The following is a 16,161-nucleotide window of genomic DNA, read 5'->3' on the forward strand; positions in this document are numbered from 1 at the left end:
ATTTAGTATAGAACTTTACGTAGTTCTGTGTAGTAGAAAATTCATGTTACTCACGAGGGATATCACTTGAGTGCAGCACGTCGATTTTAATGAAAATTTAGAATGTTAACCCTTTGCCCTACAATATCGTGTCAGACTCGTGATGATGATTTTGAATAGAGTTTAATAAATATGTGTGTTATTAATTTCCTTTAAACCTAAATAAAATTCTATTTTGGCTCCTGTTTCTTGCAATTAATGTAAACAATTTTTATTCTGTATAAAAATCCACATGTATGGTGGAAATATGATAATGATGATGGTCTTAACGGACTCATGATTATAACCCAGGCAAATAGGTGACGAATACTAGTATACTAATCGGAGTAATTATGGGAGTTTATCGAACGACCATGTTAGGAAAAGTTTCTACACGCAGAATAATGGCGTTTAAGTTTTAAGTTAGATATACTGTCATATCTACATTATTTAAAATCTACAGAACCCTTCCGCTAAACCAATACTTCGATTAGGGATGCGTGAACGTTTTGTACGCTGCTCCTCTTAGGCTAATGAAAATTGAATCTGCTGCTTTATAATGATTCAAACGAACAGATCAAAGAGTTTGCTTATTGTGCATGATGAATCGGTCACTCCAATATTTGAGCTATTTATTTTATAGTAAAACATCAAATAAAATATTTTCAAAGATCGTTGATATCGAATGAAGAGCCTATTGGTTCAAAAAAATAATATTCAAAGACACAAAGAACATTTTGAAACAAATATTTAAAAATCACTTTTTTCCCGTGAAACATGATAGTCAGTTTTTGGGTGTTTTCAAATAGCTTTATTCACATCTGTTTTTATATTTTTGTAACATTATAAAATACCAATTCATTCACATTTATCAAGTTTTTGATCAAAGTAAATAAATAGCAATCGCTAGACTGCGAATTTTATGCATTTATAACATCAAAAGGCAATTCAAAACAGTGAAAATGTTAAAAAATTTTCAAAACACTACTGTGTTATTTTCGTCTTATTAAAATTATTAATTACAGACATTCTGCATGAAGACAGAATATTAAACGCAACAACGTGTAAACTCAACTCATCTGCATTGGTCTACACATTGTCAAATCACAATTACTTATAGTAATTTCACATATTCGTCGCAATACACATCGAACAAAATAAATTGCTAGAGTCGAAAACATATTATATCTCCGAACTGAAAAAGATCACTCACAACTATAATAAGTTGCAATTAACATTGTTTTAAATAGTAACTTGTGAAAGTAATAGTTGTTTAGAATGATGACCTAGACAACATATTTCAAGGTCGATTAATTACCGAATCGTACTTTGTTAAAAAATGTGGAAAATTTCTTCTATCGTTTTCTTCAAAATTTGTTTTATTTATTATTTTGAATTTCCTCGAATGCAAGAAGACTAAAGGTTCCAACAATGTCTGACAGTAATGATGTAAATATTCGTTCAGGTGTAAACGTGTAAATAACGAAGCGAAAACATGAACTTTTCTGTAAAAATTTGGACCATGCAATGCTGTTTTAATAATATCTCACTTCGAACTAGAAATATTTCTAAGTAGTTGTTACGAATATATAATTTGTGGTTATTATTGTTATCACGGAAATATTGTTTTTTGCTTGTTGTAATGAAAAGTAATTTTTTTACAAAAATCTGGATGCGTGGTAATATTCATATTATGACATAAACGTGTTGCTTTGTTGTTGGAAGAAAGAGAGTGACCCTATCGATTTTTGCGAAACGCTACGGGGACATCATTTAATAACAGTACTGTCTGGTGCTTCGTCAAGCCCTCGGATCACAAACTAAAAGAGCGAGCGTAACTCTTCTGGCGGCATTTGTTTCTTTTACCCTTAACGACCCGCTCTATATTCCATGTTAACTTCGGTTACTTTCACTTTCTTTTATCGTCTTTGATGGCCCGTTCCCTCCCGTCCATACTTGTATCTGCAGAAATACTTCGAGTCGTCTGGTCAGCTGAACCTCCCGGCTATATTTAAATTTTTCAGTTTCCACATTTGCGCAGACGCCCTAACGAATCTCGTTAAACAATTTCATTCGGCAAGCTATAAGAGAAAGTCCTGGAAAACTCGGTTAAATTAAGGTTGAACTCAATTTTTTTCACTAGAATTTTGTATGTCACCTTACGAAGTGTCTCCTTCACCATTAGTTTGTAATGGTATATTAAACAAGCAAAAAAAAAATATATGTCACGACTTTATGACCACTTCATTCTTTTAGTTTATAGAACAAGCATCTGTTAAACATTCCAGGTTAAAGTGCTTCATTTTCTAATTTATTTACTACTGGTTGACATATTCTCTCGTACGTATAATTAATGGAAAAGATCTTAGTTGTTGAAGATCAAATAGATAGTTAGGTAAAGTGATGAAAACAGCAGATAAAAAAATATTCAAACATTTTATCATGTTTTCATCGTTGTTTTGTAATTTTCAGCATGGAAAGAAAATTGTTGTTGAGTTGTATATTACGTACTATTTTTTAAACTTTAACAGGCACGTAGTACGACCATTCAAAACATCAAAATAATATAAAAACTTTTCTCTTTTACGTACTATATACCCATTCTTGTGGAAAAGCGCGTGCTATTGCAAAATCTCGTGTTTTTCAACAATTTGGAAACGATAGAGCAAGTTTCTTTTTCGATTAGTGTTCAGACTTAACAATAAGGACTATGCAAGGATACTACGGTGGATGTCAATTCAAATTTCTATTCGTCAGTATTATCATTGATAACAGGCTGTGGATTTTATGCATTTATAACAAAAATGAGGAGGTTAAAAACATCAGTAGAATTGAAAGCAATCGTTACATTGTTTTGAACAGATTAAAATTGTTAAGAGATAAAAAATTTGAATACGCATACTGCTATTTCTTGTCGTTGATAAAGAAATTTTTTATTTTGCATAAAAATCTATACTCTGGCTACCAGTTTTTAAGTGTCCGAATATCGTATAAATTTAGACATTATTTCCTTAAAAATACATTATATAACAAATCGTATAACTTATACAAAAGGTATAACTTAAATAAGATTAATGCTATTGTTAATTATTCTAATGAAGATTTTCATTTTTGCCGAGATAAGAAGTGTAGCGACGTCAAAAGAAAAATTTTACAGTGTCTCAAGAATTTCCCTTCACTTCAATTCACATTTTCTCTAAAGTCATTTATTTTAAAACAAAAGTTCCCTGGTGGATATGGTCACGCATTTTTCGAAAAGAATGATTAAATTACTACCTAACTGTGTAGAATCGTTTCAGCTGAATTGCAGCTTAATAAAATATACAATGTAATTAAATTTATATAAATGTGCAATTAGACATAAAAATTCTGATGCTTTAAAAATAAACGCGTCCACTTGCATAAACGTCTATGCATAATAATTGCCGATTTTTGGAAAATGGATATTCATTTATGTAATTGAATATTCACTAAAAATTATCGCAGTCCATAATTTGGCAAAGGTTCAAATGAATCTTTGTTCGAATGAAATTGAAGGTAAATAAACCATTGAAAATTCATACGATGGAAATTGTAAATATCCACATGCTGACTTATCGATCATTTTCCGGATTCTGAATTTCGGAATATGAGACTATTTTTCTGCGGTTAATTTATGGTTTACGTATAGGAGCCTGATGAAGCTATTGAAATCGCTCACTCGGCTTCTAAATATATTCCGGGCACGTGGGTGTGAACCAAAATATGTTTTGAGTTCGAACCACCTCGTGTTGTGGATGATTTCATTGCACTCCTTTAGAGTTCCAGAAATCGTTCGGCGTATCATCTTCTCGTAATTCTCTTTTATTAAGATGTTTATGTCGCAGCTGAAGTTACAGTCGTTAAAAAAATATGTCGTTTAATCCTCGAGAAACGGACAGATTTACACCATTTTGGTAGATTATCCTATTTACGTTTTTACGACTACCAAGTGTACATTTGAATTTTACATTATTAAGTTTATATATTTACTTTTAACAATAACACTATATGAAAAGTGTGAACAACGCGTAAGTAAATATACTTCTTACGAATAAGTGTAAAATAGAAAAGAATATTGATGAGATAATGTTATACAAATGTATTTAACTGTTTTAAGTATGTAGGTTAAGTATATGCACAAAAATGAATTCTGGAAGTTATATAAAAAAATTTAATCATATTTATATTTGGTCGTATATTATTGTAATGAGATGTGATTTACATGTAAATATTTCCAGAACTTGTTCACTTTAATATCATTTACTAAAGTGGAGTAACGATTTAATTCTTGATATTATTTACGATTACGATAATATGCAAGAATAAATATTTTTTATAAAAATAGTTTGAACTGGTTTGCGATGTTTCCCTCCAAGCCTTGTTTCTTTTCTGTTGCGAGATAATATCAGCTTATCTCTGACGAAAATAAATGATTGTGGAGACTATAATTAACTGGCGGATACTATTATCCTTTGGTTTTACAATGTTATATTGTGTATAACCATTTGGTTATATTGTATTTCGATCGTATGTTTTCTTGTGTTGATTAATGAAAGTTATTTATATTGAACTCTGACTCGGTCCAGAAATAATCGACGTACATATTTACTAATCAGTATCAATCAGAATCGTTTTACCAATTAGCTTCAGTATTAATATTACTACTGAACTATTTCTCAACCAGCTCAAGTAATGAAAAGTTATTGAACGATGAGAAATTAATAATGAACTAATCGAACATACGATGCAAATCAACAAATTAATAAATACAATTTTTGTGGAAGTAATTGTCAAGTGTTCAAATTAACTCGTGGTTCTCATAATGAATCAATAGTAACTTGACATAGAGATTGATTAATTGTTTGTTAGATAGAGTAAATGCCTAGGAATTGATGGGGATTATTTTCGGGCGTAGAATGTATTTTAGTTGTTTATAAATAATTAATAGATTCACGAATAAAAGGGCTACAAAATAATTTGTGGTCGTTGCAAATCTTTCATTGCAGTTCTGTTCCGTCAAAGTGTTTATACGATATTTTTGATTACAGTAACTGGTGAAAATATATGTACGACTTCATAATTCTCTGAAATCCATCCAAGTCTATTTCGATGAAAAGTTTAGAAACACCGGTGCGGAAGCGGGAAAAACTAATTTATGGTTCTGTCAATGGTGAAAAGTATAAATTAGTTCTACGCTCAGCGTCAAAGTGGTAGGTTAACGAACTTGGAGGTAGTTTTAAACATCCTACTTCTGCAGTTAACATTTTACCCGCCCGACTTTCCGATGAGGAAACTTTGCTGAAAAACTGCGAAATTCGTTCTTATTGCTAGGAAATCCTTTTCGACCTATGACAAACTCGGTAATTCCCTTATCGTACCATCTTTGTAATTTTAATTAGGTGCAGACGTTTACAAGTTCAGTTAAAGGCTAAAGTTATTAAAGTTATTACAGACTTCTACGTAATTTTAACCTGCCTTTCCTGGTTGGCCACTTTAGGGTAATTAGTAATAGCTAACAGCTTTTTATTTGAAATATTATATTAAATATTCAAGCAATTATGGAGGACTTTCGTCCAAAGAGTTATCGCACTATAAATGTATGAAATCCAGTCTATCAATTACGATTGCTATATTTGCATCATTCATATTTTCCTATGCATTCGCTGACGATAACAGTTCCTTTTCTACATGATTTCATCTTTGATTATTCAGCAGTGCTTTAATCCCAAAGTCTGAAAACTAACGAGATGCGTGCTCTAAATAGAAATATTTTTTCTCTCATAAAATACCACTAAGTGCCCATTTCCGTTGTTTGAACTGACTAATGAATGTATTGATCTGACATGATTTATGTAATGGTCAATTAAGAAGGTGTAACGTTTTAATACCTCTCCGTGACATGTTTGTGTAAGATGTCGTAGACACTTGTAATTGCTTTACTTGGAGCTGTCACTTGCCTGCCTTGCTGTTGTTGGTTATGCAAACTTTAGATTGGGAATTATTTATGACCACATGACACGTGGATAATGTATTGTTTACAGGGGGTGCGTGTCATTTGTTTACGAAGTATTGTACTATCCCTGACAAAACTCGTCTAATTGAAATTGTTAGTAATAGTTTGCCTAGATTTTAATACTAAAGAATAATATCGTAATAAAGAACCTAAATAAATATCCACTTGCTAGGATTAGAAAATGATAAAAATATGTTCAAGCAGTATAAATAGATGTTATAGAATTTTTAATACTTTTTGCAAGGCAAGAAACAGTAGAAATTATCAGAAAATTTTGTTAATGTTCGCAGAAAAATAAATGCTTCGTGAAATTAGTTATTTTTTATTCTGCATTTTTCACAAAATAAAGATATCTATTTATTTTTCCTATTCCTGTTCTTAAACTATTTTATTCTTCTTCCTTCATCAATAAAAAAAAACGTATTCCAGATCTGATAAGAATATACGTATTTTTTGTTAGTACTGTTCCAAATAATCTTAGCTAGTCCTATTGTTCCATACTTTTTGTCATACACACCATTAGGTCACAAATTCGGTATTCGCGTTTTTTGAATACTATGCAATTTTTAATGCATCAAAATTAATTTCACTAACGTAAAATTGAAATTTTTGCGAAGTCATACTTCCGGCAGAGGAAACAAATGAGCGTGTCAATTTAATAGCGATGCCAATAGGAAAGTCAATGAACTAGGAAATAGGAAGTCAAGGAAGAAATGAATATAAAACCCAGATTTATGGCTGAAGAGATAATTCCTTATAAAACTAGTTTTGAATAATAAAACAATAAGTTTTCTCACATTAAATGAGATTAATTTAAATAGAGACCTTGAAGAATGACGCTTTGTTTTAATATTTATGGTTCATATATCTTCCTGGCTACAGAATTATGGAAAATCGATATGCATTGTGTAAAATTTCTGTTTGGATGTACCAACAATCGAATAACAGAACTTTTGATGTTAACATGTTCACTATCACACATTTATGACGATCGCGATCTTGTACTTTGCACAAGAAACTTAAATAAATTGTACATATGCAGTGCACAGAAACACTTCAATTGTATAACTAACTTGTATAATGTATAATATGTCAAATGTCTCGTGAAGTATTGACATTTCGATGACCTCGGGCTAGTACTTTTATACACAAGACAATAAAAGGGATCGATTAGTTGAACAAAAAAATTGGGTTGCATTAAAGAATAAAGTGCAATTGAACTTAACGGGTGCATCGGTGCATCCACATAAACAATAAGGTCATACGAAGTTAAGACGTATTATGCCATATGAGTTTTTCTACTTTTACTTAAAAAAGAGCAGTAACCTATCCGAGTTCCCAAAAATCACCCTGTCGCATGACATTTTTTTATTTCAATAAAAACAATGTAGGTTATGTAATTATGGGGAATCGCACAAGAATTTAGATGTGAGCTAGTGCGCGTTATCGTGATGGAGAGTCCACCAATTTCCTTTTTGAAACCTTTTAACCCATTTGTAAATGCTTGCAGGCTTCATAGCACTCTATCCATATTCTCGTTCGAACATACCGACCATTTCAGTTCCCCTTTTCCCGGGTTTCACCAAACATTTCGCTATAATACTTTGTGCTCTCACTTTAATCAATTTAATACTTTGTGCGCCTCATTTTAGACTGCAAATAGTATGAAACGTTTCAACAACTGCTGAATATTAAGTTTTTGCAACTGAAATGACCGTTTTTCACATTTTAAACTTTCCGTCTTTGTACAATATGATTATTGTAAAGTTGTACTATATGAAAAGTATATATCTCTTACGTATATAAGTTTGTTGTTGTTGTACAGTGTACGTGATTCAAAATCGATTTTCGTTCACCATGGAAAAAAAAAGAAATTCGTATAATTTACTTGTACGAGTTCAAACTTGGATATATTGCGTCCGAAACAGCGAGAAACATAAATGCTGCTTTTGGTGAAGGTATAGCAAGAGATCGGACCATAAGGTGTTGGTTTGAAAAATTTCATTTCGGTGATACAAATCTGGAAAATGAGCCTCGTGGTCATAAGCTAGCAGCTATTATAAGATTCAGGTTTAAAAGAGATAGTTGAAAGGGATTCACGTCTAACTGTTCGGGAAATCGCGGAGAGAACCAATATACACTATTCAACTGTCTCCCGACATCTGAAAGCTTTGGGAAAAGTAAAAAAGTTAGATAAATGGGTCCCACATAAACTCGCTGAAAGAAACAAGATGTGCCGTCTGGAGATCCGTTCTTCATTACTTTTTCGCCAGAATAATGAAGGCATATTAAACAGGACCCGTGACAAAAAATGGATTCTCTATGGAACTCCAAAACATATGCCAAAAGCGGACCTTCATCCGCGTAAGACATTGGTGTCTCTATGGTGGTCAGCAAAGGGTGTTGTACATCACTCATTTTTAAAAAGTAGCGAAACCACAAATGCTGATAAATACTGTCAGGAATCTGACATAATGTACGAAAAACTGCGTGTTCAACAGCCGGCATTAGTCAATAGACGTGGCGTATTATTGCTTCACGGTAATGCTCGGTCACATATTGCGAAACAAACTGTAAAAAAATTAGCAGAGTTGAAGTGTGAAGTTCTCCCTCGCCCTTCTTATTTGCCTGACCTGTCGCTTACTGATTACCATTTTCCAAGCATCTAGATGGTTTTTTGAATGGAAAAATATTCAAAGAAGAATGTGCTATAAAAACTGCATTTGATGAATTGATTGCCTCACGTTTATTAAATTTCTACCAGAATGGCATTGGAGCACTTGTATCACGATTGAAGAAGTGCATTGATGTCGATAAACATTATTTCGATTAATGGTATACGAATAAAGTTTGAAAAATAAAAGTTTATGTTAAAGATTCAAAAACGGTCATTCCATTTGCAACAACCTATTAAATTAATGTTATGGCGAATAGATTATATAAAAAAAATTAGAGCTGTTTTGCGAGACATCTGTGAATTTACATTGAAATTACTGTATAAATTTCAACGTGAAGAGGGCATCATAAATATTATTTTTTCGTTTAATGCGAATTTATGTCGATTCACTGGACAAGTCAGCCTAGTATAGATATACTCCGTTGGGGCCGCAAAATGGTTGAAAAGAGATCGAGTGTAAAAAGGCGACTTGAAATGAAGAAAATGAGACGGTAGGCTGTAATGGTTTTCAATAATTTGAAGATTATCGTTATTGCAGAGGTTGCCTGACGGAACCGGCGTCGGAACTGGACCTGGCGTGGTCCGGCTACGTGGAAACGGTCGAGAGGCTCGTTGTGGCGGTCGACGGTCGTAACGATCCGTCAGGCCTGAATGCCGAGAAGGCTGTCAGACAATTGGACACCCGCATTTCGGATGCCATTATGCACGCGATGGAGAACGGGCCGCAGCTCGAGGAGAAGGTGAGTACCCGCCAAAAGGATTCCAACACACTTGTTATCTCCCTCCGGCCTACAGACGCCGTACATACCGAGTCTTCCTTCCGTCTAGCAGGCAGGCCGGTAGGCTTGCGTCACTTTTATTTCGCAAGTGGCTTTTTACTCGTTTCTACGCGTGAATTGCTTTATACTAATAGCGGCTTTTATTCCTTGTCGGAATTACTGACTCCCCAGCGAAATTTAATGATCCCTGCTGCTACCCCTGCCATAAAGCGTTCCATCGAACGAACGATACGTCTCTTGTAATTGTTCTCACACGCTGAGCGCGGTCCACCAATACTTTCGTTAATATACAGGGTGTTTCATTCAACTCGAGCATCCTAAATATCTCGCTTTCTTTTTTGTCGGATAGAGAAAATGTCAAAGTGTCGAATCGGCTCGAGAGATTTCGAAATACTTTTTCGAAATTTTGAGACCATCGTCGTTTTTCAAACGGGACCAAATATTTTTGTTATCACGATATAGTGGCAAATGTCAGAGAGAGAATTCAATGATCTCTAACACTATGGCCTTCTGATTACCTTGAGTACAAAATACTCGTAATAGTTGAGTGATGGATGAAAATAGTGAAATAATAGCTAACTGAAAAATTATTTTATTGTCAGAAATGTTCAAGATAGTGTCCATTAACATCAACACATGTTTTATTTATCAATTTGCTTTATTTTTCCTTTGGGATACGATTAAATTTCCATTTGAATGACCAACGAATCGTTTTTATTCGAATATTTCTTATAAAGTTTGATACTTATCTGAAGCAATTTTTTAGAATGCTATGACGGAAAGTGAAATGCAAATGTGAGTACGTTTATAGATTATTATTCCAATACTGTGTTACGGATTATTAATACAACTTATTATTCGTAAAATTATTCTTTATAACACACATTTTGTCGTTTTTATAGTGTCTGCAAATGATTCCACTTTTATTTTCACTTCAATCTATTTCTTGTCCAATCGTTTCGGTTCCATACATCTGGTAATTGTACTAACAATCATGCCGATCGATACAACATTCGCCTTGTGTATGTATGTATAATGTTGTTCACATGTCGGTATAGCAACAAAAATCGACCGATTCTTAGCATTTTTTGCAATCCAATCAAATTGCTTAATTATAGTAATTATCTGCGTATGTTTTATTAAACAAGTTGAAAACGATATGGCAATACTTGTTATATGTGATTAGGTCGTTAGAGAATAATTTGAAATACGACGTATATCTTTTACGTGCAATAATTACTGTATTTCTTGCTATTTTTACGAAACTGTACTGTTACCGGAAATTGCTTTAGAATTCGAATCAATTGGTGATTAAGTCAAAGGGTAAGTGGATTTTTTTTTTTACGGAACAGTAAATCGGAAACACAAAGAAACGATTGTTTATTTAGTGGTTCATTTTTGAGAAATTTGTAATTCCTTTGGTTTCTCCTTTTTATATACGATGTGTTTACGAAAGTATTAATCACGATATTTTTCTATGGTAAATATGAATATTTTCTTTAGTAAAACCGCTAGAACTCTTTCTTTTTTTCACTATTCTCGTATACTCATCATTTATGAGAAAAAAACCGATTGTGTACTTCGTGAACACACTGTATATTAACGTCCATGTGCATAAAAAATTTTCAAACTTAGTTTTCCCTAAATCTAAATTGCTCTGAAAAGTTAAATCGAATTTTGGATGACCAACGTAATAATATGTACATAATAATATAAACGTTTTAAACGTATGTAAATGGGTACATACTTAAATGTTCTTGAAAATAACATTATTTGGTTGCTTTTTACATTATATTATGGATACATAAATTCTCAAGTTGATAACAAAATTATCATGTCTTTATAGCTGATTTTATAACTGATGTTTCTCTAATTTGTTACTAAATGAAAGAAAAATATTGAAGATAACCGAACGGAGTTATATTATGACCCATATAAATCAATTTCTGCAAATTTCAAAAGACCGTAGGCCCAAATAAGAGAACAAGTAGTAATGCTGAACAAATTGCATAAATTTGATTAAATCCCGTTTTATAACTGCACAATGAACAATAGAATTCTATGATAGAAAACCGAAAAAATTGTGACAAAAATGCTGCGTTAATGCATTACTAACGTTCGGCTCATTCGAAATGAGTTCCGTAGAATTGGAAGTAGACGAATTTCGCAAGAAAAAGAGGAGGCTTGTTGTACGGCAGCACCCGGTACATAGAAAGATGATATCCTGAAAAATTTTTCGGCGCTCCGCAAAATGAACGGCGCCGTCTACGGTGACCATTCTTCGCGATTTCTCGAGTACCACTCAAGAATTCTTTCGGTCGTTTTGCTCGTTTTGTCAGCCCCGATTCGAGTCGCGGCATTTACCTGCGGACTTCTGCCTGCTATATTTCCTTTTCATTGTTATTGATATTAGCACCGGCAGCGAAGAACGCTTCGGGCCCATGGGAACCAGTATTATGCGACTCGACTCGGTGCATTGTACATATTTCCATAAATTCACTTTTTATTCAACATGGAAACGGACGGAGCCAATTTGCGGGTTGCGATACATCAGTTCCCTCGCGGATTAGAGAAATGATCGCTAAAAGTTTCTGGAGACCGCCCCTTTCCTTAATCTCGAATTTAGGCGTGTGAAATAGGCGTGAACGTTCCCATTTTGCGATTCCGAAGTTTCGCGGGGCGCATTTCTAACTATTGTCAATTTACGCGAATTGTTTGTGTGTTCAATTCCAATTAAATTCTGATTGTTCGGTATTATTCTCGGTTGCGTTGGAAATTGGAATTTAGATGCTTCGCGCGTGTGTTCAGTGCGGTTCTATGGGTGCTTTGTGCAAATGCAAATATTATTCTGAATCAATCTTAGTCAGTAAATACGAATTTATTAAACGCCTCGAAGACTCGCGTCTGTTGCGCGACATTGGCTTGTGTGAGCTTTGTTCAAGGTTCCTCCTAATATACAATTAAAAATACCTAGATTTATGATAACGCGATGCGATAATGTATATTTTATGTCTTACGTAAAATATGGATGTCCATGGTCAAATTAAATATGTTTCATAACTGTTATAAATTACATTTTTTTAAGCATATGACGAGGTGAATAAAATAATAGATATAAAATACATTAAATATGTATGAAAAATGCTTATTGTACTCTCCATAAATTGTTCTTCACGTTTTTTGTCTCATAAGACAGTAAAAAAATCGTACATTATTTTTTAAGCAGTCGTTGTAAAATGGAGGCTTTAATCTTCAAATCTATGGCAGTATCATTTGTTAGAAAAATGATTGAATTTGCAGTATTTTTTAGGAAAAATGGATCTCCAGTTTCCCACCTGATACAGCAAATATAAATATCTTAAAGGAAAAGGAACACTGCTTTAAGCTTTAAAATAAGCTCAGGTTTATATGCTATCTGTTTTTACGAAATTATCACAATTTAACTATCGACAATTTCATTCACATTCCACTGTACATTGATTTTACAAAAAAGACGATATCTAACCGATATTTTGAAATCTGAGTTGCTTTTAGCTAACTGTCTTGTTGATATTAAATTAGTAAACATATAGATAGAGATACATACATGTAGGTGCTATTTACATAATTATGTTCACCATGTGTTTTGCATATACGTGTCTTATTAAATAAAAGTGCCCCGTCAGCCTCATATCTTTGGTCTAGTTAGTATGGTTAGTTTGGTTAGTATTCGTAGATCAACCCGTTGATACGCTAAATGCTCGTTCTAGTGTGGGTTTCCATCCCTAGAATGTCAAAATTAATTAAAACAGTAAATTTGTAATACCGTAGATTTTGTAGTCTAAATTCTTTGTAGTCTAAAATGCCGCCTGACACAAATATTTTTGAAGAACTAATAATATTCTAAAAAATATGTCGAGCTTTCGTAAGTGTCCTTATATTTATCGACGAGGGTGTACATAAGCTTGCTCTTACTACTGACTTAATACTTGATAATGTGTTAATTCTAAGAGAATGAAATCGACCTTTTGACGTAACGTTTATTATTATCATGTACCACGAACAAAATATTTTTTAGATACAGACATATTTCCAAAATATTGATTATCTTTAAACATACTTTTCAAATGAAGTATATTTCATTTTGCGCAGGAATAAAAGAATAAAAGAAGAAGATTTTCCATTTGCACACTTTCTATTGTACAAATTCTGCCTAACCCGGATTAGTGAAAATTAATGAAATTTCTTCGTGCATTGTACCCTTGTATTTGCAATCCTTTGACTTATTTTCGGCCTTTGTCAATTTTGTCTCTCTGCATTCGGACGAAAATGGGTTTCTGTGATGTTTGACTTTGTCCGCTGCCAAAACCGTAATTTTGGGAATTTCACTATAATTCAAGTGGCTCTTAACTCAGGCAAGATATATTTTCAAAAAATATGGAAACGATGTAACTCCGATTGCTTAATCCGCTTAACCCCTTGCTGTGTAATAATGAGTCTGTCTCCTGATAAACATTTCAACCAAAAGTAACTAAATGTGAATATTATGTCTTTCTTTCTATTCTGTTGAAGCAATATGTAAATATGAAGGTAAATATAGACATGGAATAAATACAAACTTTCTTTTTCCTTCAGGAAATTATTAAAGACAAAGAAATAATAATAATAATAATATAATGAAAATATATACTTTATTTCAGTCTTCATGGCCAAGAAATTGAACTTCGTTTACATAAACCTAATTAGTATAATTTTAGCTTAACCTTTCATTCTTCCATTCTCTCCCATTCACTCATCACTCTCATTCCCATACTTTGTTTCCTGCATCTATTAATATAATATTAATATAATATATACAGTTTATAAAATATCCTATTCTGTTCTTTTTACTTATTGCACCTCTTTACTTTTTAGCTTTTCTATCCCCCTGACCCTTCATTGCGTTACCTCTCCATCATTTTTATTTTTTATTTTCTTATCCAGTTTCCTTCACCAAACCTCCCCCTTCTCATGCCTTCCCCGCTCACTACTTCCTCTAGAAATTCTAATTATTGTAGCCGTCAAGAAAATCGTAGATGTAGGAAGGGGTTACGGAGGGTTTGAAGTTCTTTGTGTGAAATTGTGGTTTGAAGTTCTTTGTGTGGTAGGCTTGCGAAATCAGCTTATTCGCGGCTATTTTACGGGTTTGGTTAAACTTCGCACAATAAGACATCAGAGCTCAAGGAAACGGGGAATAATCGAGGAGAGAGTAGGATCGCGTGTAGTAGGTGAGAGCAGCCATGAAAATGTTACGGAATTTTATTCGGAGGAAACTGGTAATATACGAGAAACTGTCTGCCGGGCATGTTTGACGGACATTACATTTCTTACATTCTTCGCCAATATAGTTCTATTCCGGCAGGAATGTCGTTTGCACGGTGTACTCGCGTGAAGCAAATAACACGCTCATTGCACTCGTTGTACGCCTCTGCTAGCTTCGTTACAGCCTTTGATATCTGTTATCACGCGTGAACCATTTTACCGTTGTACAATTTATCAATGTATCGGCAAGTTTTCAAATCTGCGAGCCCCCATCCATTTTTGCATAACAATTTTATATCAATTCAACTTCCTTGTACGACTTTTGTAATTGTGGCATTATTTTTTTGGAAATGAAGGTGACCTTTAATTTTTTTTAATGGAATGCTATGTGTCTTTTTATATCATATGAGTGCGTGTGCCAAACTGAATTCATTCGTATGCGACAGAATGATCTTCAATGTTTACCGTAGTATAATGGAAAAACTCGTAATTTTTTGACAGAATATGACAGTTACAATGACGCTTACTTAAACAATAAGTTTTATTTAGAGAAAATTACGTATGTTTAAAGTTGCTGCTACGAATCGGACATTTCGCATGCAATGACATAGTAAGTAATCGCGCGAGATTGTTTCTCGACGAATTAGAATGCATTAAAATCGCGCGGCCTCGAGACGGGATTCCAATATAAGGCGTAAAAGAGCATGCAGCTTAACAAACTTCCTTAGAACAGACGCGCCTAAATGGACGGGGAGGATAAGGCGGTAGGCGGTAGATGGGAAAGGGGTGCGCTGATATCCGCTCTGAAAACATACTTCCACCGAGGTATTCCAATTTAATCAACTGCCGAAAAGCTTCTAATATCGTGGAAATGCTTTTGTGGGTGAGTTTTTGGTCGGACAAGATACGAAAGATATACTGCCGAATAAAATATTATTCGAAATAGCGTATAATTTGTTCAGAGTCGTGTGTGTGTGTATCGTTAAAAGGAAAGATCGTATTTGTTGCAATTAGTGTTTGTACAGTACTTCGATATAATCTTTCATTGTGAAGGATACTGAACATGGTGGTGTCTTAGTTTTTAAACATTTAGTTTCTTTGGATAGATCTTGGTTTCAGGAAATAAAGATAAATTAAAACTATTATTAAACAAAATAAAAAGTTTGTGCATCAATTGCAAAACGCAGGAGCTAAATATAAATTAATATTTTTCCCTAATAATTTTAATGTCGCGAAAATAACATATTGATATTCTGAAGTCTTCTAATCTTTTTAATGTCTTAAATTGTATCCACTCGTTTTTGTCGCACATGCATGTAATCCGGAGTCTATTGATAACACTGTTCAAGTGTTAAATTAATTTTTATTGCTAA

The 16,161-nt window shown here is 33.4% G+C and overlaps 1 protein-coding gene across 2 annotated transcripts in view; it reads left to right on the plus strand.

The window, feature by feature from the left end:
- The window catches only part of Dally (division abnormally delayed protein), a 308,320-nt gene that overhangs the window by 103,166 nt on the left and 188,993 nt on the right, over positions 1-16,161 (plus strand). For both annotated transcript variants that reach the window (XM_076789540.1, XM_076789541.1), the window contains exon 4: positions 9,268-9,469. In XM_076789540.1, coding sequence (XP_076645655.1) covers positions 9,268-9,469 — 202 coding nt within the window. The remainder of the gene's footprint in view (positions 1-9,267; positions 9,470-16,161) is intronic.

This window comes from Halictus rubicundus, chromosome 6 (assembly GCF_050948215.1).
Source record: "Halictus rubicundus isolate RS-2024b chromosome 6, iyHalRubi1_principal, whole genome shotgun sequence".
Taxonomy (NCBI): domain Eukaryota; kingdom Metazoa; phylum Arthropoda; class Insecta; order Hymenoptera; family Halictidae; genus Halictus; species Halictus rubicundus.